This window comes from Crassostrea angulata, chromosome 8, assembly GCF_025612915.1.
Source record: "Crassostrea angulata isolate pt1a10 chromosome 8, ASM2561291v2, whole genome shotgun sequence".
Taxonomy (NCBI): Eukaryota; Metazoa; Mollusca; class Bivalvia; order Ostreida; family Ostreidae; genus Magallana; species Magallana angulata.
The window spans coordinates 19158010-19184202 of record NC_069118.1 but is presented as its reverse complement, the minus strand read 5'-3'; the positions used below and the strand labels follow the sequence as shown (position 1 = coordinate 19184202).

The window sequence follows — 26193 nt, the reverse complement described above, 5'->3', positions numbered from 1 at the left end:
TATCTATAGACCAGTACATATGTCTATGACTAAATTAATCATTTAATTCTAGCCCGTGCCCGTTTTAGCTTATGATTTAAATTAATGAAATAACTATATCAGTATCTAAATGAAATACCCCCCCCCCCTTCCGTCTGCCTTCGTGTTTTTCCGTATATCATCGGAGAATTGCATTCGGAACGCGGATAACGAGTCTGCGCATGTCAGTAAACACGAATTCCTGGCGACAAAATAAACTAACCAAGAATGGCAAGGTGTTTTGAAGAAAAGAAAATAGGAGGATAGCAGCAATGTGACACGGGATTTATACCAAACATTAACTAAATATGAATTACGGGTAAATATTTTGTTATAAATTGTGGAAGCAGTTTACTGTCGACATTTTCTCTATTTGAAGTGGTGACCCAATGTCTGACACTGACAGTGGTCAACACATGTTTTTAAAAGACGCGTGGTTAATGTTCACTCAATGGGACTTTCCTTTTATATTTTGTTTTATAAAATGAAGGCAATCTTTTTTACACGCTATCTATTATTTTGTAACTGATTGCACAAAAAATGATTGTGACATAAAACATGTAATGTAAGCCTTTGCTTCATTTTTACTGTGAAACAGCATATGCCTCTAAATTTCAATCAAAAATGCCTGAAATGTGTTAAGCAAGGGTAAAAAAATATAACACCCCCCCCCTGTACACTTGTGTATTCACATTAAGAGAGGGTGTGTATTTATCTCCCATGTCAAACATTCAACAGTTTATTGGCCTGTGAATGTACAGCATATGATATTCTCTTTTGAGAAGTGGACAGGCATGTTGAAGGGGTGTGTTCCCGTTTTGCACACATTTGATAATTGGGTATGGAACAATAGGTGTGATTTGTGTTGTGATAGCAATTATAGTCTGCTTTCAGTCAAAGATTTTACCTGGATTTTTACCTGTGTTTTATCAGTGCCTTAACGATAAAACAAGAAGAATACATATATTTTGTTGTGTTTTATGTCTAAATAAAATATGATAAAATAAAGATAATGATATATTTAAAAAGTCTGATAAAAAAAATTATGATTAGATTAAATGAATTGACTTTTACATTTTTTGTCCATTTACCTTAAATATAAATTAAACCAGATGAATTGGGAAAAATTGCTGGTTCAAAGCCAATTGGAAGCTGATTCAATGGATAATTATATGATGAAGGGGAAAACTACATAGACAGTCATATGGGGTACTCCGTGCATCTTTTTACAATTAGGTTGCAAATTATGTAAAACGCATGTTTATAATTAATTGTTTGGTATCAACAGAAAGAATATTATGAAAGAAAACAGATCTTTATCACAAAATATTTCAATCTTCGAAGTAGCGACCTTGACAGTAGTTCTTATGACATCGCCGCTTTAGTATATGGCTGGTCACTTTCTAGTTTTACAAATCAGAGGTTAAATACATAAAAAATCAAACAAAAATATTATTTTAATATTGATGCGATATATCTCAAACTGAAAAAGGTTGAAAATGCATGAATTAGGTCTACATTTGATAGGTTTAGTGAAATAATCTTTACAGTTTTTGAAGCATGCATATAAAATTGCCTATTTATCATCATACAGTTTGTCTATTTTCTTCGATTATTCAAGATATAACACAACATCAATTAAAAATATTTAGCGGCGTTTTCACTAGACATATTTCTTCCATTTATGTCAGCAAAAGCAATAATTAAATATTAACATATGATATTTTCTCTCCAAACTTTTAGCATGTACATGTACTTTCTATAGGCAGTAAGTTAAACAAAGGCGCTACATATTCAACATTTTTGCAACAATCTTTCTTGTTTAAACAAATAATGAAATTGTTCATGACCAAATTGATGTTTGAGATCAAACTCATTAATATGGATATCAATTATTATATAAATGTGCTTTTATGCAAGTTATATTGTAACATAAAATACATGTAAATTTCAATTGCGAGTAGATATGTTTTATTTATTTTATTGTCAATTGCCCTCGCAGGAATTGTGATATAGACTATAGCAATTAAGCAATTATCTCACCTGGTCAAATTCCCGTTTCGCACACATTTTTTTGATACCTAATTTTCAAATGTGTGCAAAACGGGAACAAACCGTTGAAGGCTATGCCTGTCCATCTCCCAGGGATGAAGGTTTTGACTGTCCACTTTTCGGAAAAGAATATATACAGCAGTGCATGTGCAGTTGTGATTAAAATTATAAAGATCAAAATTGATAAATGCAAAGACTTTCAACTGTCTGTTGACTCTTCTTTTTTCAGTGCTGTATCATTAATTTTAATTACAGGTTGTTAAACTTCAAGGCTCAAAATGGCAAACCTGGAATATTTTTTACAAATGGTATGTACACGTGACACTTTCCACCCACCCACTCTCTCTCTATCTCTCTCTCTCTTTTCTCTCTCTCTCTCTCTCTCTCTCTCTCTCTCTCTCTCTCTCTCTCTCTCTCTCTCTCTCTCTCTCTCTCTCTCTCTCTCTCACATATACACACTTAAACAAGGAGAGAGTTAAGACTCGATCCAATCACAGTTGAGAGCCTAACCAACTAAACAGTTTACCAATCTATTGATAATGGTGAAATTTCTTTGAGGAAAATATGGCTTCTGTATATAGGAGATTAAGCATTAATAATACTAGGTCTGTGATGCCCTTCGATGTTCAAGGCTGCACATTTGCTACACTAAAGAAATTTACTGGTCTCTGTCTTAACCTGAAAAGGTGGGGTAACATATTGAAGGTATTGAACCTCCTTTGTGCAAAACTAGAATATGTGAATTAAATATCAGATTAATTAATTATGTTCCTGCATTTTGTGCAAAAAAAACACCAGTCACTGCTACCTTTTGGATGTTATAGTGAACCCTTTGGACTAGATCCAATAGAGCTGTGACAAAATTTCATTGCTGGAAAAAAAGGCAATTTGTTCTTTCTGAAAGTTGTAAAAGATTTCTTAAGAAATTGGAGATGTCAATATAGAAATTAGAAAATTCATCTGGCTAGTAGATAGGTATTAGAGACAATTACATGTACTTGTATTCCGACAATGAAATATGTATTCATGCAATGTGCAGCTTCTGTTACAGTACCAGATAAAAAATGTTATACAATTGTATAAATAATATATTGTTACAGTATATAATTCATAGGTTTTCATCCATAGGTATTTATTCTATCTATCTCTATATAATCACACAAAAAATTCATGACCATGATTGATTCTGTCATTTATTATATTGTATACTCATATAAATAATAATGATTAATTTTTATCTCCTTCAGAACAATCTAGGAAAACAGCTAAGAAGGTAAGCACTAAGTCAATGAACAATTACCGGTATCAATGTATTTTACAATTGATTTTTTGTTAAAAATAATTTTGTCATAGCTAGGTGTTTCTATGAAAATTATTCCATATATGGGTTAATTATCACAGATTGTCTATAGGTAAATATTTGTGGTAATTATTGCAACTGAACCCATCAGGATATCTAGAAAGCTAATCCTAAATTCGTATAATAGAATTGATTAAACTTGAATTGAGAATATTTGGAATGGCTACCTGGTAGTTTCCATTGTCACTCACAATAACTTAATTGGCTTTTTCAATGAACTTATCAGTACCACAACTCCTGAATATACCTCCATTGATCAAACCATAACAAGCATTTGTCTTTGTGTGCAATCAGGCATATTTAAAATACACCATATTCCATGGAGGTTACCAGGTCTATATGTGGGGTCTCTTGTTCACCTTCCCAACTATTTATGCTTTTGATGTTTATATAAAAAATAATTTTGATAGGTGGAAAATTCATGATAGCCTGTTGGTCTTTTGTTTGAAGATTATACGTACTCTAAATTGCAGGAATATTCTTTACGAGTGAAGTCAGCACCCAGTCATTCAGTTGTATGTTTATGTCCATCAGATGTGTATTTTCCTGCTGTCTGCAATCTTTTCAATTCTGTGTATGCTGTCCATGCATGTTCTTCCTAAAAATCTCTGTGTGACTTGTCACACCTAGTTAATAATATTCATATATCATTTGGAGCTCTCGTCATTCAGATTCATTGATTTTTATAAAGATGTGAGTGTTTGGACTGCAGTGTTGTCTCTAAGAATTGAAGTAGAAGGAAGAAATAAAAAAGTATTAGGGGGTCTAGCTTAATGCTAGATTGTGTTTGAAATGCAATAAAAGCCATGTAATTAAGGCATTATAAACGGGGGAATTCCCCACCCCCCAAGTCTTAGACACAACCCTGCCAGACTGAATATATGGACAAAAACTGTCTATTATGAATCTTTTACTGCTTTGTTTATATCTTTGTAGTCATTAATGAGAGATCTACTTGGAAGATGTAAAAATATTTACATATATTCAAGTGTCTTTATCTGTGATAACACTTCGAATCGATTTTGAAATGTACAGGTCAATAAAATTGAATAAATTCATATGACATATTGTTGGGCGCAAGCAGGTACTGTGGAATCATTAGATTTCGTGGTGGCTCAATTTTCGTGGAATTCGTGGGTATTTCTTATCCACGAATTTACATCCTCCACGAATTAATAAATTGAAGTAATAAAGTCATGTTTCCTTTTGTAGATATAAGAGAATACACGAAATTACGTCCCCACAAGCCTATAAAATTCTAGCAATCCACGAAAATTGACCCCCACGAAAATTAATGATTCCACAGTATTGCATGATTAAAAGAAAATGAAAATCACATAAATATGTCAGTATTCTAATATTTAATGATAAATCATGCAATTTCGAAAATTATATAAATTATATAAATACAAGTACTGGTAATAAGAAATCTATGAATATTATAAGTTGATAATTTTGGTCGGGCATGATCAAATGGATGTGATCACGCCCCGACCAAAATTATCACCTCATAATACTTAAAGAATGATTCCTTATTCCTTAATTAAAAATACAGCCAAGATGATTTATGATAAAAAGAGTTAACTTTTTAATTTTCTTTTACCTTCACAATTTTCAAGGTCTCATCCAAACCAGTAAGTGGGATATGTTTGTGAATCCACCCCAATTTTACTAGGCTCCTAATGCCCAAAATTCAATACATGTACTAAACACCAATAATAGATGAAACCACAAGTTGACAACAGTGTCATTTAATCTGCTCTCATAATGATAACTAGCATTAAGTGCATGTATGGTAAATTTGATCTCATGTCTGTAATTCGGCAGTTTATTGATCTGTGTAACGTGTGTATGGTAAGAAATTAAAAAGAAATTGGGATCAGGAAGAAAGTCTTGCATGAACTTCTCTTCCATCAAAGCATGAGGTGTGTTGTGGTTTTCAAAATCAAAACCAGTTGTTGTAATCACAAAAGATCAAATTGATTTCAAAATGAATTGATTATCTGCATAAATTTTAGTACTGTCTAAAATGGATTTGTGTACCGGGTATATCATATCAATTTGCATCAGTTTTGTCAGAAAAGTTGTAATGACTTTAGTCAATCTATACGCGTTGGGTGAAATTTTTTTTATGAATTTAAAAGCTTGATTTATTGTACACTACGCAATGCCAAATTCTTACTTTTTGCCTGTCTCTGAAGCATTGTTATGATAATGATGACACTGCATGACAATCTGTAGCCTGGTTCTGTGGAGATTCACATGCTTAGTTAGCAGTGAAATAGCATGATCACTGTGCTTTTTTATTGTTGAATGACACATGATTTTAAACTGTAATGTACCTGTGATTTCATAGTCCAAAATGATGTCATGAACTTCTAACAGATATCAATCAGTTTGACTGCATGGCCATATCAACAAAAACCAGTTTCTTAGATTTATGTTCTCTCTATAAACACATGCAATTGTTTTTCGTGATGCTTGGTTTTTAATAATTTCTTGTGCATTGTAAGAAAAAAAAATTGTTTAAATAGATTGAGCATTGTAAAAGAACTTTATATTGATTATCACATTAAGTGTTTTGAATTGATGTTATATGTAAGGCATTTGTAGTAGCCGCTTTGTTTTGATTTATTTGGCATATAAACCTTTTTTTCTAAAAGACAAGATGAACTTTTTTGACAGTCTTTAAATTTTTTTTTTTTAAATGTTGTAGGTTGATTATAAAACAAGGAAACAGCCATTTGAACTGCGCCACCATCCCAAGAATTATGACCGAGTAGAACCAGAAGTGGACAACGTCCTCAAACCTCTCCCTGACGATAAACAACAGGAACCGGAGAAGCCGAAAAAGCCCGTCAAAAACTTCATTCAGAAGAACCGAGAAAAAATCGTCAGGGGCAAGAAGGGAAAGGACGATGATAAGAATGGGACAGTGACCTTGACCCAGGATCAACTCAATGCCATCTTGGCGTCAGTCGGGAAGGTCGCGACAGGAGAGGAGGACGAACTGAAGATATCTTTTGGTAAGCTGGGGGAGACTTTATTGATTCTGTAGTTTGACCGGAAATTTGGGAACTAATTTATGTGTGGGGGGAAAAAAATAGAGAATTTTAAAAAGATTTTCTTGCTGTATATTATTATTTTGCAATCAATTTAAAATACTGTTAACATATTATATCAAGGATGTGCAATATTTGGTCAAATTTATTTTTTCAACAAGTGAGCATAGATTTGATTTAGCATCTATGCACATCTGCATGACATTTATATGTGTACTTGATTATAGTGGAAGCTGCCAAATGTAATAAGTTAACAGTAAGCTAAGCATGGCTATAAATTAAAAAAAACCCAGCTAGGAAGTGTTCATTTCCAATGATTATCCATGATGACAAATAGGAAAATGATGTGTGGTTTTATTAACCGGGTTTTCCAACGGAAAAATCCGGTTATTAAAATGGTGAAAATGGCGGGCGGGCGGGCGGCTGCCAAAAGGGTACCCTCATTGTACGGATAACTCCTCCTACAGTTTTCAAGATAGGAAGTTGTTCTTTTGCAGATCAATTGTACATATAACAGAGGTGTGCATATTGCTAGGATTTTGATTTCCGATAATTTATCGAAAAAATACCAGCTTTTGAACTTAGTCATTTTTTGGCAAAATGTTGCATATAGGGTACCCTCATTGTACGGATAACTCCTCCTACAGTTCTCAAGATAGGAAGTTGTTCTTTTGCAGATTAATTGTACATATATCAGAGGTGTGCATATTGCTAGGATTTTGATTTCCGATAATTTATCGAAAAAATACCAGCTTTTGAACTTAGTCATTTTTTGGCAAAATGTTGCATATAGGGTACCCTCATTGTACGGATAACTCCTCCTACAGTTCTCAAGAAAGGAAGTTGTTCTTTTGCAGATCAATTGTACATATATCAGAGGTGTGCATATTGCTAGGATTTTGATTTCCGATAATTTATCGAAAAAATACCAGCTTTTGAACTTAGTCATTTTTTGGCAAAATGTTGCATATAGGGTACCCTCATTGTACGGATAACTCCTCCTACAGTTCTCAAGATAGGAAGTTGTTCTTTTGCAGATCAATTGTACATATATCAGAGGTGTGCATATTGCTAGGATTTTGATTTCTGATAATTTATCGAAAAAATACCAGCTTTTGAACTTAGTCATTTTTTGGCAAAATGTTGCATATAGGGTACCCTCATTGTACGGATAATTCCTCCTACAGTTCTCAAGATAGGAAGTTGTTCTTTTGCAGATCAATTGTACATATATCAGAGGTGTGCATATTGCTAGGATTTTGATTTCTGATAATTTATCGAAAAAATACCAGCTTTTGAACTTAGTCATTTTTTGGCAAAATGTTGCATATAGGGTACCCTCATTGTACGGATAACTCCTCCTACAGTTCTCAAGATAGGAAGTTGTTCTTTTGCAGATCAATTGTACATATATCAGAGGTGTGCATATTGCTAGGATTTTGATTTCCGATAATTTATCGAAAAAATGCTAGCTTTTGAACTTAGTCATTTTTTGGCAAAATGTTGCATATTCATGTAGGGTACTCCATTTCACTGGATAAGGGTTGACATGGATTATGGATACAGTTTACATAAAAGAAAACCCGGTTTGCTGTCACATTGACAGCTTTTCACTTGTTTGTTTTGATTTTGTTTTTTAAAGATTCAAAGCATCATGAAGTGTTGATAGAATCGCCAAGGAGGAAGGATTATGACGACGAAACAGAAAAACACCACAGAGATCGCTCAGAGAAAGAAAACGGTCATTCCAAGTCCCGCAAAGACCGCCGAAAGAAGGAGGATGACAGTATTTATGCTCTGATGGGAGGAGATTCAACCAATAGATCCAAGAAAGACAGGTACATAATGTTGTAGAATGGAACTAGCTTTAACTCTCACTGCATGTCCTTTGTTAATCACCAACAAAGTAACATCTCCAACAAATTTGATTTCATTTTTTAAAAAGCCTTAGTTACTCAAATAATTTGTTTAACCAGTCTTGATTAAACCAAACTATACCTTATTATTATTTGATTTCATTTTGAAAGTCATATTTAAGTGATTTCTTTAACCTGTCTTGATTTAACAAGCCCACACTTTGTTATTGGGACTTTTTATATTTAATGATTTTAATGCATGATACCTAAAACACTATTTTCTGATCCAATGATAACCCAGTAATTTTTCAATGTACAGTTGTCCCTACACTGTAATCATTAACCTTTTACACTGAGTAGACAGTTTTGATGCACACTTATTGTTTATCGGCTTGATTGAGTAGTTTGTGTTGACAAATTTTGCACACAGAGAGAAGAGAGTAGAGCGAGATTCCTCAGATGAACGAGATTACCGTCACAGAAGGTCTCGAGATAGCTCACAAGAACGGTATACAGTGCTTGGTTTTTGCAATTAGACAGGTTTTGTGTACATGTGCTGCTTTTTATGTCCAAATTATTTTAAGTAAAATTGTCTGTATAATATGCATTTACAGTATGTTGTGTTGCAAAAAATTTTTAAGTTCAATTAATTTTCTGAATACAACATTTTCTGGATACAACATTTGTGTACAGTGTCTGCTATAGAAAAATTATTTTTAATGTTTATCACATATGTACCCCTTCTTAAGCTTCAGTGTTAGATGGTAACACTTACTTATTTCAATCTCTCCTTCATGTGAAAATACTGTTTGCAGAGATAGAAGAAGTGATCACGACCAATCAGAAGAAAGAAATCATCGACGAAACAAAAAATCAAGGGAAGACTCCGAGGACAGGGACCACTCTCGAGAAAGGTACAAACGCTCACACAACAGAGATCGTAATCATGGTCGCGAGCGGGACCGAAATCCCAGCTTCGACCCTGATTACGATCGTAAAAAGAAACAGGAAGACTCTACAGACAGAATTCTCAAGGACTTGCGCCTCAAGGCAGAGTCTCAGCTACAAAAGAGCCGTGAGAGTGACAAATTCAGGGAGGCGAAGGTCAAAGACAGTGAAACGAGGGACACTAAAAAGTCTGAGCCCTCCACCAACCACCTCTCCCCTGACCCTAACATTGATCCTGTCTCACCACGAGAACTGGCTGGTATTCCAGTGACCTTGCCGTGGAAGCACATGACTAAGGCGGAGCGCAGGAGGTTAATGATCGCCAGGGAGAAGGTTATTGCAGAGGCAGAAAAGTAAGGCTGTTTCTGCAGCATCATACCACAGCCTTGTGTAGTTGCCTTGCTGTAGCACCTGTGTAGCACCTGTTGTCACTAGTATGCTGTGCAGTCTGTGTTTCTCTACTAGTTCCCTTACATCAGTGTGACAGTCATCAGTGTGGAGATTCGTCATTCTTCATAGATCATCCTTTGTCATAGCTGCAGACTTTATTTGCTAGAATTATCTATTTCTATTTCTTTGCATGTAACAAATAGCTATGCTATGTTCAAGCTCTTTCTGACTCTGTACACATTCTCATGGTAATTTTCCCCCTAAGCACTTTAGCTTCTTTTGTGCCTTTTTCTTCATTTCAGCATATTTATTTTTCTGTGTTTTTGGATATGGGCATGTTTTCTGATTTTTATCTTTCTGTATTTTTTTTACTACAGAGTCTGTGTTGTTTATTGGTGGAGGCACATCTTTGATCTCTATATATATATACACTGTACTGTACACAATATTTATACTTGTAGTTTTCACATGTGTAGCACTGCAGATATTTGGCTTGCTGTTTATTATTTCTTGTATTGATAATGATGAAATACGTCTATAATCTAACTCAAAACGGAATAGATAATTTTATTGGAACTATGCATGAAAGATTTTCAAAAGCTTAAAAACTTGATTAAATTGATGAGTGTTTGAGAAGTTATAAAAAAAAATTGTATTTTAAAAAGCGTTGAGCAATAAGTTTGAATTTTCATTGAAGGAAAAAGGAGGAGGATGGAAAATCAAGATGGAGAGAAATGGTGAAGGAAGAAACAGAGAAGTTACAGACAACAAAGAAAAGGGAAAGCAGACGCCGTAGTCCAAGCTACTCCCCTCCCAGATCTAGGGATGGTTCCCGAGATAGAAGACGTAGTGGATCTCGAGATCGAAGAGAAAGGTCAAGGGACAGACGACATGACAGGAGATCTCCGTCTTATGAAAGAAATGGGTCAAGGTCAAGAGACAGACGACGTAGGTCACACTCTGATGATCGCAGGGATTCACGCTCAAGGGAGAGGAGACATCATAGGGACTCGCACTCGAGAGAGAGGAGGAGCTCAAGGGAGAGGTCTCGAGATGACTCGGCTGACAGGTCGAGACACAGGTCACACAGAAGGTCACCTTCTCCGCCCACTCGACAGGAAGACAAGGTCAGCAGTACCAGCGTCGCAACAGGTGCTAGCAAAAGGCCGCCAACTAACATGACACTAGCAGAGAAAAAGAAGCTGCAGTGGGAGAAAGAAAGAGGTAACATACAGATATTGTCTTTTTGTACATAGAATTTATGAAAACTAGTAAATGTAGTTAATAAAACTAGTTAATAAAAGCTTTACAATATTGTATTGATGCTCATGCTCATTTCATAAGCAATATGGTTCACTGAAAAATTGATTGATTTTGATTTGATGCACATTATACATGTGGATAATTTTCTGCTTAGAGAATCTGATGATTGGAATTTATTCATTTACAGCTGAGTCACAGGTGGGATACACTCCGTGGGGAAGGCCCGGTGCAGGAGCACCCCTGAGGTCAAAGTCTGGGAAACTAGCAGCGGACTACAGAGCTAGACAGGTGTTTAAATGTTCTAATGGTCGTATGATGTACATGGACTGAATACGTACCTGTACCTGTTAGGTGTTGGAATGATCTCAGAGTAGGGACGGAATATTGTTAATGTTGAGCAGTGGGGAGTATGCATTTAATATTTGTGTATTGATGAAGATGATTATCCCCCTTAAAAATTTTGACATTTTGGGCTGATTTTCTAAAAATTACCAGTAGATTGGCTAGTAGTTATAGTAGTCAAAATGATTACGAGAAGCGAAAACAAGTGTTATTGGTTGGAAAATTATTGTCAAGCAATTCCCTAGTATGTAATTATAAAAAAATAATCAATGATTAGTGAAAACATTTTTCTCCGCAACTTTTTGGAATTCTTTTTCACGCACTTTTCTTATTATGATAATAGGTGGTCAACAAGGTAAACCTGATGCTGTAATTCTGTCTATAACCTATTAGTTTACAGCCTTAAAGAGCTTATTGATGTGCCTCATTGTGGTTCAACTACAATCTCTCAAGCTTTTGCCTCTGTCTTTCTTTAAGTAACTAATAGGTTTTTTTTTCTGCACTCAGTGAATGATGTAGTAGTCATTTTGAAGTTTATACAGCATTGAAACTACTGCAAAGACATTTTTTACTTAACAATACAAAGCCTGACGTGCCATTAGGTCTTTTGATTGAGGTTCCTGATCAGTTTTTGTTTATTATCGTAGCATTTAGCCAGATACCGAACATTACACATTGCGATGGAAACAATTGAAATGCAATCATTAAAACCCTACTTTTACATTGTAGAAACGTACAAAAAAGCTCTCATTAAGAATAAACTTTTTAAAAACTCTTGTATGTGTCAAGGTTGTAAATCGTAGTCAGTAAAAAACAAACATCCTTATAGAACACGAATGTTATAATTTAAAAAAATAAAAAATATGAGTTTGCACAAATCACAAGACATTTATAATGTTACTTGTATTTGAATGTTCACTTTTTAGACAATTTTTAGACATATTCAGTCTTTAGAAGATTTATTGTACTGTATTATTTTTTTGTGAACTTCCAGTATGATGATTTTTCTTTCGAAGTACCGTAGTTTTACATGCTGTGGTTTTGTAGGAGAGAGCCTACATGTATATGTACATGTATTGGTATATCCTATTAATCAGGAGGTTTCCGCTTGCTCAATATGTTCTTATGGTTCAATAAGATGGACTGTCAGTTGTCTTGGTTGTACATTCATATCATTTATATATCAAACATTCACTTATTTATATTATGCACCTTCATCATTGTTTTGCATAATTTATTCATTATTTTTTTTCTTTATATCTGAATTTTTTTATGGTATATATAGTAAGTTTTTATACAGCCTCTCTTTAGTCTTTAGAAATGTCTCAGCAAATGCAGTCAGAGACTAAAAATGCTCAAGGTATAGGAAGCAAAATGTACAGAAAAGTTTGGTGTACATTTGGCATGTTGGTTATATTTAAATTTAGATAATAGGGAAGGAATGTTATTAAACGTTCGGGAAACTGTTTTGTCTTGATGCAAATGCTTTGCTGTCTGCCATTATTGGTAGAGAATATTGTTATTTGACATTTAAGAGACTATCTGAAGAAAAAAAACCCATGTACTTAATGTTCTTTATTCTTGGATATCGTTGTGATGGTTTGGGCTGCATATTGATTTGAGGGGCTGTCTGTGATTGTCGTGGGATATTGAAGAATATCATTTCTTTTGAGCTTCTTCTACAAGTAATAAAATATTCCCTCCAACATTCGAGATAAAGAACTTTATTTGTATTTTATTTTAGATGCTTTATGTGATTTCTCATTATTTTCGGTGTTTATATGCATTGGAATTGTTGCAGTGCATGAGTATTGATAGCCAGAGTTCAGTATCACTGGATTTATTTTGTACATCTTTTTATATATAAGCTTGTCAATTGTGTTTGGTGTTCATGTAAACCTTCAGTATTAGAAGAACATCATGAAATCCAGTTTTTAATTGTTATTCATTAGTAAAAAATCCAATATGAAAGTAAATAAATAAAATTTGCTACCTTTTAATACGTTGTTATGTGTCATTTTTTGGACAGTAGTTGAACTCTGGCTATCATTTTTATGAGCGCACCAAGATAGTTTGTTTAGTACCTTAATCATCCTTTAAAAATGAGTACAAGTAAGGATATAGTAGATTAGTGATAGCCAGGGGTCAATATCTGTGTCAAGAGAACTTTTAGATTTGAAAGGAATATTATGAATGGACTGTACTGGCAACATGATACTGTGGAATGATTTAAATTCGCGGGGGCCAATTTTTGTGGGTTTTGGTTTCTGTACTCATTCGTAGGGATGTAATTCGTGGATGCGACAGTTATTAGTTTCAGTAGAAAGATACTGTGGAAGCAGAAATATTCATTGAGGATTTAATTTTGTTGGAAGTATTTATCAACAAAATTAAATCCATGACAAATTTTTAACCCAGGTATTCATATATACAGAGTTGATATGGAATACATTTTAGAGAATACTAGTACGATGTTACGAATTATCTCCCAATGAAATTGTATTTGGTTTAAAAACCACAAAATTTTACCCCAACGAATATTTTTGCTTCTACAGTAACCCTCTCAAAATTTGTTTTCATCGAGGATGTAAATGAATTCTAGTTATTCCACAGAAGCTGCATATTTATGGATGCAGATAACGAAGAAATATAATTCAAAGTTAATAATCCATCACAACATTAGTTTTGACTCGCTTACTATAAGATTGTTCAACATTTGTATGGAAAAAAGTAAGCAATACTGTGCTTTTTCCTAATGGAAGGTAGCACTGGAGTTAATCTATCAATGTGTATAGTACATTCTTTGATATACAATGGGCTGGCATCGCATCATTATATTGGACTTTCTGAAATACACTCCATGCATGCAGTGCTCCTGCAAAGTATCATTTAAATAATGAAAGAGTATTGAAATAGTAAACATTAAATAATTAACTCTCATGGCAGGTTTTGACTTGGTGATCAATATCCAAGATCTCTCTTGATAATTCCAACATGTATTACAGAGACTGTTTTCTATAATTTACAAGTCACAATTAGCAATTTTGCATTTATTTTGCACATATGTGTGGTGCATGTTCTTTGAAGTATGAAATGTTTGCCAGCACAATCATATCTGCTACTTGGAACATTCCCCCTGTGGAAAGAGATTCTACCATTGTAACACAGTTTAATAGATATTATTGATTGCTTTATCACACAAAAGCCAATTAACCTATTAATTTGAGAGTTGCTCTTTGTGGAGTTCTAAGTATGAAGACTCTCTAAAGTACCTGAAACATGTAGGTTGAAAGTATTTGAATAGAAATGCTGGAGACATTTTGATAGGCATATACAATATGCATTTTCTTTTATTCATTTTAATTGAACTTATTTTTGGTTCATAGATGTTTACATACATTTTACACATATAAGAATTACACTGGTGTTTCTTGCCATAAAAGAAGCTTGCATGTATTCTTTGCCACATATACAAGTATTAGCTTTTCATTCAAAACTTCTATGCCATAAAGAATTTATAAAGCATAAACTGCCCCAAACCATTTTATATCATATAAAACAAATAAATATTGAATTCATTGCTTATAATTTAATTTTTTTTCTCTTCATTGTAGATAATAACGGTCAATTGACCTTTAAAATGACGTAAAATTGTACAAAATTCAAACGTAATGTATTGGCATATTGATACATTTTTGACGTTTGTCTTACTATGACATAGGCAACATTCTTTATACGATATAAAATAATTTTTTAGCCAATCAGAAAGCACGTTACAACCAGAATTAAATTATTGCCACATATACAAGTATTAGCTTTTCATTCAAAACTTCTACACCATAAAGAATTTGCATCAATACAATGCTGTTTACCGGTTGTACCAAAAAAAACCTTCAAGGCAATATCAGAACATTTTAACAAATTGCTGCAGAAAATATGCTTTTAAATTAATATCTTTTGTTGTTGACACATACCATTTTTGTATAAAATCATGTTGCATGTATAACTGAATTGTACACTTGGTCATTTGTACTGTAAAAAGTCTTAGCTACAAAAAACAGTGCTTCAATTTCGTTTTTATTGATATTTGTGAAAATTTATAAGAAATTTGACATAAGTACATTAAATAGAAACGTTGAAAACTGTACATAGATTGGATTAATAAAGATGTTAGCAATTTTGTACTTTTATTGAACATTTAGTAAAAGTCATTCTTTTTCATCAAACAGGAAAATTATCCAGATACAATTAATGAAGAATTGGACACCATCAATCAAAATAGTTCCCAGAATGCATCTGAGGCCACCAAAAGCAGACGGGAGAGAAAGGAGAGTCAGAGGGAGGAGGTCCAGAGGAATGAACAGCTCGCTCCAAGTCAGTCCAATCGTAATGTTCCAGCGGCCATGAGAAGTTCTTTTATTTTCGGGGTTAGTAGGAAAGTGTATTTGGGTAGTTTCTAAGATCTTTTATAATAGATTTTAAATGCTTACAGGTATTTTGTCAACTGCTGAAATTATTTATTATTAATGTCGAATTTAATGGTTTGGTAGGTTTCTTGTATTTTTGCCCCCAAATAATATGTTTTACGGTGCGACCGTTGGGGCGAGCACAGCATGTGATCAAACAATGAATTATAATAAATTAATAAAATAAAATAAATAACGTGAAATTTGAATGCCAAAAAATAAAACATACCTATTTTTCAGTAAATTTTCATTATTCATAGTTTATAAGATTTGTTATAATTTATTTATTTATATGTAGAACAATAGTTTAATCTCAGATACAATGTTGTTAAATAATAAAGATTTTAATATATAAATATTCATTGCACTGCATCTCCTCTTTTAAAGTGATTGTGATTATGATGGATTGATTGATTTCCCCCTTTTTTTTGCAGTAGACATTTTTTCTTAAACTTACATATAAAACTTGACTCATCATAGAGCTCCCCCCATGCTAAAATTTTTTTCATTTTTGTCAATTTATACATAGAAAATCGACTTACCATGGATTTGCCCCTCCACTTAAAAAAAAAATAATTAATGTTTAATTTTATCTTTAATTTACGCTTAAAAATATTTCCTTACCATGTTAAAAGAACATGGTGTTGCCCCCCCCCCCGCATGTAATAAATGGAAGTGAAAATAAAGAAACCATTGAACTGCTAAAGAGCTGAAGGATTAGAATTTTCATGATTTATTTTTCTTTTTGCTTGCAAAGATTTTTTGGATGAGGCTGCCATCCACCCACCCACCCCCTTTAAAAAAAGGTGCTGCTACGTATGACGTTATACGTTTCAGGAAATTACCGTAATTATAGTGAATAAAATATTTGTGAGCATTCATCCAAATTAGTGCAATTTACAACTGTTTTCTGTATCTGAAGAAATGTCCTTATTCGTCAGCTGTTCTTTATCTTAGCCTTTGCAAGATTTTAAGAGGATTTTGGTCATTTCAGCAGATTTACAATAACTTCAATTAGAGTAATTTCCCCTTATCAGTGCTTATTGTGACGTCAAAGCTGACGTTGGCTAAGTGTCGTCTTACTCTTTAAAACTCCCTGAGAAATAAAAGTATGCGAAGTATACTGTTTTATTTACTTAAAAAGCATGATGTTCTTAAAATTACACATCTTATAAGCTTTTCAAAGGTTTTACTTTGATTCTCGGGAGAACGTGATGTTGGAACGTGAGGTTGGAAACCATTGGTACTATGAATTGTGGGTCAAAATTTACTGACTCCGAAAAAATATATCGGATCAATGTGTAAACGTTTGTGACGTCACACGATTATTTTTGATTGAAAGTGTACTGAGGTGAACTTTAGAGGTAACATTGACTGTGTATGTCGCTTACATCGTTATTGTTTTTACTGTCTAAATTTGTCTTGCTGATTCTCGTGAGAGTGTGAAGTGATAAAAATTGCCATGATTACAGGGAACTACTGGGACGATTAAAACGATGCATTACTGGTCCGATTTACTGACGCCAAAAAAATCCGTTGAATGAATGTGCAACTAGTCCGAATTTTCTATTCACACACGCCTTGCCGGTAGAGCTCGCTTCGCGCCGGCGCTGCGCGCCGGCGAGCTGCGCTCGCTATTAATAGCATTTAAAGATGATTGCTTGAATGTAAGTTACATGTATCAATCAGCTATATGTATTATGTATTTCAGCAAATTGCTCCAGATTCTGATAGATTTGAGAATACTAAAGAACAGGAGCGCCAACAATGGCTGAAGGATCTTGGTAAGTACCTGGTGGGCATTGAACATGTAAAAGTGGGGAAAAAATTGTTTGTTAGATCAGTGATCAATAAATTATCTTTGCATTATCAGGGTTGTCTCTAAAAATTGAAGTAGAAGGGAGAAATAAAAAAGTAGAAGGGGTTCTAGGGGTCTAGCTTATAGCTAGATTGTGTTTAAAATGCAATAATAGCCGGGTCATTACGTCACTTTAGGCGGGGAAATTCCCCGCCTCCCGGGTCTTAGAGACAACCCTGCATTATATATGACAACTGAGATGGAATAGGCACACATTTAACCCTGAAATGTTTGATTAGCAAGTCTTTACATTGAATTTTCTGAGACTGGAAATATATCACTGTAAAGTTTTGTTACCACAAGCAATTGTTAATGTTGTAACAATCTAATCTGTCTTCTAAACTCTTGTACATTCTTCAACTACAGAAAGACAAAGAGAGGAAAAGCGTGAACAACAGATCAAAGACTATGAGAACACGTTGAAGGGCACCAACACCTGGGCGGACAAGTTTAGCAATGACTACAGACCTGCGCGGCTACCTGAACAGCCCCCGGAGTCCGTCCACCGGGATGATGTGGGGGGCGGGGTGGAGGCGGCCCGTATCAGTAGCGCCCCGGTCAATGTGGGTCAGTCACAGGACGACGATGACGAAGACAAGTATGTAAAACTGACAGTTACCTCCCCTCAACGTATTGTACATAATTCAGCAACAGTTTATGTTCATCAGGGATTTAAGCAGGTGAAGGGCTTTATAAAATGAATGAAATGCACACAAGTCCAAATTGCAGGTTGAAGTAACAGTTGATTCTTATTTTAAATAGTTCACATTATAAACTCACCAATAAGCTGGTCTAAATGTTTTTATCTGAATTTTGAAGAAGGGGCCTAAACAGTAACTAATAGTTGTCTTTAGGGATTTAATTTATTGGTAATATGTGTTCATAATACTATTGTTCATATAAATGCATTTATCTTTATTCTTTTTTTACCCAGTATCTATGTACAACTTCATTTATCATTGCCGAAAAGTATTTTTGCTCGCATAATAAAGCATAAATTTGAAATGTTTTTGTATATTGCAATAGACTTTGATTGTGAGTTTAATGATAAACAAGAGGTTTGAAAGGACATATGAAAATTATCTTTGGTAAAATGGATATTTCATGTACAGATGAATTTATGATCTGAATTGTTTTTGTCACTTTATAGAACTTACATCCGCGGCCAGAATGTTTACATGGATCCAGTCACAAAGAAAGAGTTGGAGGACAAGAGACTGAGGCAGTTAGAGCATCAGGTACACCATTGTTGTAGTTTTTTTGTGTGACATTCTCATTAAAGTATCTCTTTGGTTTAATAGAATTGGAAATAATCCTCAATTTAAGTTCTGAATTGAAAAAGAATATTTATCCATCAGTGATCAATGAGTGTGTAAGATAGAATATAAAATTCAGAGCTTATGTTTATACCAAATGAAAATATAATTTTTGTTTTATGTAAATTTTGGAGAGGTTTCTAGATGTGTACCAGTAATATCTAAATGTAAGCAAAAAAAAAAAACTATTTAAAGGGAAATAACTCTTATAATCCAACATATTTCTATTTGGCGTTTTTTATAGAAAGCTGTAATGGAGCAGGTTCAAGAGAAACAAAGACAAAAACAACTGGAGCGTGAACGCAAGATGGCGGAGGATGCTGAGGAGGAGCGCAAGCTTCAGGCGGAGCGTGACCGCCTCCAGAGACAGTTTGAAGTGGACCAGAGCAAGCTCAAAGTCAGAGAGGTAAGGCCAGGCAGAATTCTTACTGTTAAAAAAAATCATTCAATGGAGAGTGTATTTGTAGTTTTGGGGTTAATCTTTAGAAGAAAAAAATTTGTAATGTCATAAATTCATACCAGGGCTCATTAAATATCAGTAAATTCTAGTAATGTTCATAACAGTAAATGTATTCATGGATTTTTGGTATATTTATTTTGAAGAATAAACACCCCCCCCCCCCCCAAAAAAAAATAAAAAAAAAAAATGAAAAAAACCCCAAGATAACTGTGGCATTAAGTATATAACCTTTGGTCTGATATCAATAAGTGCGCATTTTAAATGTGTTCATAACCTATCCTTTAATATTCCATATATCTAGAATGCTGATTGGTTTGTGATCAAGAAAATAATATGATTTTGATTTGTTCATCAGATGAAGAGACAGGAAGAGGTAGAGAGGCTGAAGGCGGCCATGGATGAGGCGCATGAGAAGGCCATGAGGGAAAAATACTCACGCAAAATGCAGCACCTGGAGCAGGGCGGCCATGACACCACCCAACTGAAGGCCCACCTGGCAGGTAATTATAGAGGAGTGTAGTTCTTGGGCTGTAGTGATACATGTAGTTGACAGGTATTCCTCAGTGAGAAATATGATGGACCAAGAGGCCAAATAGTATTCCATGCAAGATATATACATGTTTTTGTATTTTGCAACTGTTTGTTGATTTAAATTTGTACTTGAAGAATGTATTGTAATTTAAGGACACAAAGATGTTCAGAGTAATAAGTTACTCTTTTAGAGAAAAATTCAGAATTTGTTATTTTTGTTTTGAAAGTATTTAAAGGCTGTATTTTGTTATCCCTTGGCTAGAAAGTTTTTTAACACTCATTCAGAAATCTTAAATCCAGAAATTGTTTTCCTTAAATAAACAATTGATAAGTGATTTGAGTCATTAACAATACTAAGTTGGAATTTGAATGATGTTCGTTCCAGCTGTTCTGGGTGGAGAATCTACAGAGAGAGGTATAGAGTCTGCATGGCTGGCACATATACATATATCTGCATGATATTTATTACAAAATTCTTAAATCATTTTCATATTCATATGTATACACGTAGAAACGTTTAAACTATAATTATAGAGATTTTCAAATTATAGCATTTAATTAGATTTTGAGTCACTGTTTTGTTCATTTGATAATAGCGATTGAATTGGCTGGAGAGTTGACGACTAGTAGTCACACTAATGCATGCTTGATAGAACTGAGGGGTCATATAGACTGGTCATGCTGTGTGTTAGTGCCCCATCCCAGAAATCAGTCAATTATAAATACATTTTTACAGATTCATGTACATGTATTAGATGTATATATTATACGTACTCTTTACCTACTAATCTCTGGAATCAGATTGAAACTATTTATTTTTGGCCCCATGCATAGTTATAGATATGCTTATGTCAGTAACATTGGAATTAACAAATGGAAATGTTAAAACATAATTTGGTCCCATGCATAGTTATAGATATTGCGTATGATGTTAACATTGCAGATTGATGAGTAGATAGATTTATAGTCTTGTTGATGCTGGCCATGTGCATGTGATGTGCATGCTGTTTGTTTACATGTGTACATGACTTGTACATTTATTTATTTATTTTTTGTGTAATTGAACTTCATGTTTGTATTTTGGAATCTTTGAGCATCACTAAGGCTTGAAGTGTTTTCAGATTCAAAGATTTATTAGTGAAATTCATACATACAAATTTGCTTTATAGGAGATATCTTGATTGAGTTCATAGTCAACCCAAAACAGGGTGTTATTAAAAAAAATTTAATGCTCCAGATTTTATATGGTAACTAGATTTCTATAAAAAAATCTAAAACTTATTATGCTGTAACATGTAGACCCATTATTTGTTCTAGAGGCTCCAACAAATCGGCAAGGTCATGAGACACTACGGAATACACAATCTATAGGTATACACTGCATGGTTTGTTATGATTTCACCCTATGAGCTGAAAGCACTCTGTTTACCATTTCAACCAGTTGAGGACACTGCATGCAAAACAAAGTGTAAAGTTTTTACACAGAAAAAAATCCCAGATCACAATTTAATCATTTTTTTTCAGAGTGTTTCTCCTAATAAATGAACTTTGCATGGAAGGCCAGGTTTATTGAAATAATTTTCATGATTGGTTTATTTTGAGCCAACTTTTCTGGAGACAATGCTGAAATCTCAATTATATCTTTCACTTACTCTGTACTTTCTGTCATATCTTGCTTAATCCTTGAAGTTTCAAATCTTAAGCCTTCCCCATTTGTTAAAAGAGAAATTGTGTGTGCAGCTTCACTATAATCCCTTTTTGACTCCCATAACCATGCACCCGCCCGAAAGCAGAATTCTCCGCAGTCAATTAAAGTATGCCTAGCAATTTATAAGTTTGATGAATAAATGTGTTAATGTTGTAGCGTTGATTAAAATTTTATACTTTTCCAGCAAAAATCACTCCAAGAGGGGGCGAATTTAGAGACCCAAGAGGAGACCCGACCCATATCGTACCCTCTCAGGTCCCCGGCTTAGACCTAGAGTTGTCCCCCCGCCTGTTAGGACCCCCAACGGCTCAGTATACACAGAAGGACTCGTACCATGAACCTCACTACACAGAGAACCGGGTGCTGACCCCCAACAAGTACAGGCACCACGGCCACACGGCAGAGTTCGGCACTCAAACTGGTATGAAAGTTGGTGATGAGGTGGACACTGACAGAGATGGTGTGTATAGATTACTCATCTGCATGTTGTTTTCTCTGACCAAAACAAAGGCTTTTCTGTGTCCATTTTTATTCAAAAATTTTCTATACTTGAGTCTTCTTTTTCTTTTACATTATTATTCATCTCTGAAGTTATTTTTTTTCCCCTCCTAAGTTTTTCTTTCAGTTAGCCTTTATTGCATGAAATGTATTGGAGTGTAAATTTATTGCAATAATTATGAAACATTGGCAAAAAGTTTTAAGTTTGCTGATGTTGAAAACAACATGCAAATAGGAAAAGTGTACATAGCACAAGGGTTTTGCTTGAAATATAGATTAAAAGAGACAGGTGTTGATGCATGACTTTTAGAAATTTCTGTTTTGTGTTTGTGTGGATGAACAGTAAACCTCATTTTTACAATTCTTGAGGCTTGATATAATACATAACAGATACAGAGAAATTTTATAGGCCCTAACATCATTCTATACAATTTCTAAGACTTGTAAAAAATTAAACAGTCAGATAATTATAACAAACTTTTTTTGATGGGAATTTATGAGCACATGTAGTATGAATTGAATTTGTCTAGATAGAGGTAGGGAAAAGCACAAAAAATTTATGTATTTTATTAAGAATTTCCTGTAAGTCTTTATGAATACCCGGTAAATATATACATGTACTGGTAAATATTTTTAAAACGCTAGGTGTTTACTAGTAATAGTTAAGAAAAATTCAGTTTCTCTTTGCAATGAATGAGCTTCACTGTATTCAAGTAGTGCTTTTTGTGTTATTTCTCTTTGCTTTATCAAAGAACTTGCACTTGCAATACTGTTATTTAGCATGAACATTTAAACCTGTCTTAATTGTCTTAAAAAGTGATCTATTTGGCCGTTTTCATACCATATGGATGATTTAAAAAAAAAAGCTGACTTGTTGTGGTTAATTTGATCTGTTAAATTATAATTCATTTAAAAAAGAAAACCTTACTAGTACTTTGAAGTGAAGAAATAAGTAAGAACATGGCTATTTGTCAGAATTTTTCATTGTTAAGGCCAGACTTAGTGTAGTTTTTTCATGCACAAGTAATATTCCACAATTAATGAAGTGTGCAGGTGTTTATGTATTTGTTTTTTGTGTCTATCAAACTGCCATTGGTTAAAATAACACATATAATATTACATGTTTGAATTCATCTATCTGGATTTGTAGAAGAATGATAAATAAAATTCTTTATTAAAATCATAATTAAAATGAATGCATCCAGTGTTGAAACATAAATGTTAATTAATATATTTTTCAAATTGTATGAATTTTTTCCTCTTAAAATGCTCAATAATGAATATTAGAGACACACAAATCATGTCCATATATCTTGTTGTCATTTTAGAGGGGCCTGGGATTCCCATAGAAACCAAGAGGGAGGTCACAGATGCGGGCATACTGTACAAGTTTGTAAACAACAAAAGAGTCCGAGTCAAGAGTGCTCCCAAAGAGGAGCTCCAGAAAAACCGGGAACCGCCAGAAAATCCAAAGAAGAGAAAGGCTGAGAAAAACAAAGGGAAGAAACTCTGGAACTACCAGAACAAGGCACTGAAAAAACCCATAAAGCAGTCGGAGAGGGATCCACTGTATGAGAAGAAGAAAGAGGAGAGTAGGATTCGTCGACAACATCGGGAACAGCAACTAAGGGAAATGGTGGAGAAAAATCGGGACATTATACCCACAGAGAGGCACACCAGGACCCCAGGACATTCCCGAGATCACTCCCCTGTGTCCGACGGAGGCCGCACGCCCAGGAGCACGATGAAGGAATACAGTGCTTACAGTGTGAGGAGGGCCAAGTCCCACTCCCCCGACAGGAGTGAATCTAGAACTGCCACTAGAACAATCGAAAGGGCAGAGTCCCCCATAAACAGGAAGTCCCCTGTCAGCCATCATTCTATATCCCCCGCACCCTCAGGGAGAAGATCTCCGCCTATCCCCGCACTGAGGTATAGGGGCTCCGACAGGAATTCCAACTATTTGCCCATAGACTATGATCCAGCGGGATTGGGAACTAGAATAGTGAGCAAGTATAATGATACTGATCCACTAGAAATCCCAGTGGGTAACAGTCAGTTTGTGGCATATCACAGAACGGTCGATATTCTGGACCCTGCGAAGGCCACCTCTCCCATGCCTCTCTCGAGAGAGGCAACCCAAGTGGCCAATGCCAGGAAAGCTTACATCAAGGGCATGAAGCCTGGTAACTATGGCAACAGGGTAGACAACTACCAGGACAGGATGAGGATGCCTAACGAACAGAGGCGAAAAGTAAGTAGTGTAGTTATGTGTAGGTACAATCTGTGAATTATCAAAAATAAAGTTAACACATGTATATAGTTCTTTCTACTGTCACGGTGATAGTGTTTATACTCATGCTCCCACTAGCACTAGCAATTGAGTTATTCCTTCAGTTCAGTCAGTAGGTTTGTATAGCGCCCAACAAAATAACCCATGTAAAGTAGAATGAAGAGTCACTTGTGAGATTTCTAATGGAATAGAAATCTCAAAAGAAAAGAGGGAGGAGTGTTATAGTGTGTGTAATGGGCTTAGTACAGCCACACTCCTACAAGCATTAGCCAATGTGTTAATCCTTTTAGCTCAGTCAGTAGAGCTTTAGTTTTAAACAAACTGAAGGGTCTTGTGTTTGAGTCTACATGTACGGTACTTGTGGTCATTCCCCTATTCTGATTAACTATATACATGTATATTATTTTATATTTAAATGTTGTTTATGTGTTTTAAGTCAGCTTGTGTTTTGAGGTAGCAACTCTTGAATGAAAAAATTCATTAATTTCACTTATATGAACGAATAGTCCTTTCATGTTGATGGAGAGTGGGGATGTTTATTATATGAGGTGATGATGAAGCTAGGCAACATTAGGATATTGAATTATTACTGTATGGTTTCAGGACCCCATCCTGGACCCCTCACTAGTCACAGATCATCCAACCCAGAGGCAGGACGCCATTCTACAACAACTCTCAACAATGAGGGAGGTGAGTGTCAATGCCCTTAATGTTCAACATTTACTGCATCCAGTCCTGATCAAGCAAAAAGGACTGTTCAATTTTTAATCAATTTGGAAAATCCTTCTGTGCAGCAAAAGTTAGAATTGTCCAATACTCATTCATGGCAGCTGACAACTGTATAGTATTCAAGTTTTCATTAGTAGATACTCTACTAGGATTAATCATTGAGCTTTGCAGATTTTAGAACTCAGGGAATCTTTGTTAATATTTTTTTCAAAGTACATAATTGGAATTATAATCTATTATTTAATGCATTAATTTTTTTTTTACTTTAATAGAACTTAATGCAGAGACAGCGAGAACTGGAGACCTTCTCCCCTACAGATCTGGAATAGAGACACTTGTAACTGAATCCTCGTACAATGGACAATAGGACTAGAGTTTATACTTTTATACAGAATGTATTTATTGTGACTTCATTAAAGAGTGTAAATGTTAAGTGTCTTAAAGAGAGGAAAATGCTCTTGCCAACTAGCTTTAACATTTAACTTTTGTTTCAAAATAATTTACCGTTAGCATTTTTTTTCAACAAATGCTTCTTTGTGCCAAATCTGAGAAACTGATCTATATCATTATTATTACACAATACTTTTACTTATGTACTTATATTTTGATATCAGAGAGTCTGAATATAGGTTAAACTTCTTGTGAAACTGGATTTCTGTATAGATAAGAATGCATTTAACTTTGTTTTTATTTTCCTGTATTGTGTTTTTTTTAAAATAACATGCACATCTGGAATGTAAAAATTAGATTTTTTGATATTTTTGAGTTAGGTGTTTTGTAACACAGATGTTCATTTAAAGAAATGAGTCAAACAGATCCACACAGACAGTTACAGATATGTATATATTTATATGTGGCTGTGGATAAGAGACAATTAGAAGCATGATATTTTGTTATATTTAGTTGAGTAATATAAAGAATTCTTTTGTTAGATTTTTTTCTCCATTATTGGAGAAATGTCAGCTAATTTGTTTACATACTGTATATAGGTATGATATTAAATTATTTCTCCACTAGATAATTGTCTTTTGGTGTTTTTATAG

The 26193-nt window shown here is 34.3% G+C and overlaps 1 protein-coding gene across 1 annotated transcript; it reads left to right on the top strand.

Annotated features, from left to right (window-relative positions):
* The first annotated feature begins 188 nt into the window (after positions 1-188).
* On the top strand, positions 189-25565 carry LOC128161436 (zinc finger CCCH domain-containing protein 13-like). The gene is made up of 23 exons (XM_052824717.1): positions 189-337; positions 2326-2378; positions 3318-3343; positions 3904-3945; positions 6147-6456; positions 8135-8330; positions 8779-8856; positions 9164-9649; positions 10384-10910; positions 11137-11237; positions 11635-11646; positions 15521-15718; positions 17469-17541; positions 17982-18213; positions 18766-18853; positions 19176-19337; positions 19747-19891; positions 20308-20337; positions 21240-21293; positions 21815-22090; positions 23457-24382; positions 25025-25111; positions 25423-25565. The coding sequence occupies exons 1-23, from the start codon at positions 327-329 to the stop codon at positions 25477-25479; spliced, it is 4170 nt and encodes a 1389-aa protein (XP_052680677.1). The 5' UTR covers positions 189-326; the 3' UTR covers positions 25480-25565.
* The last annotated feature ends 628 nt before the right edge of the window (positions 25566-26193 follow it).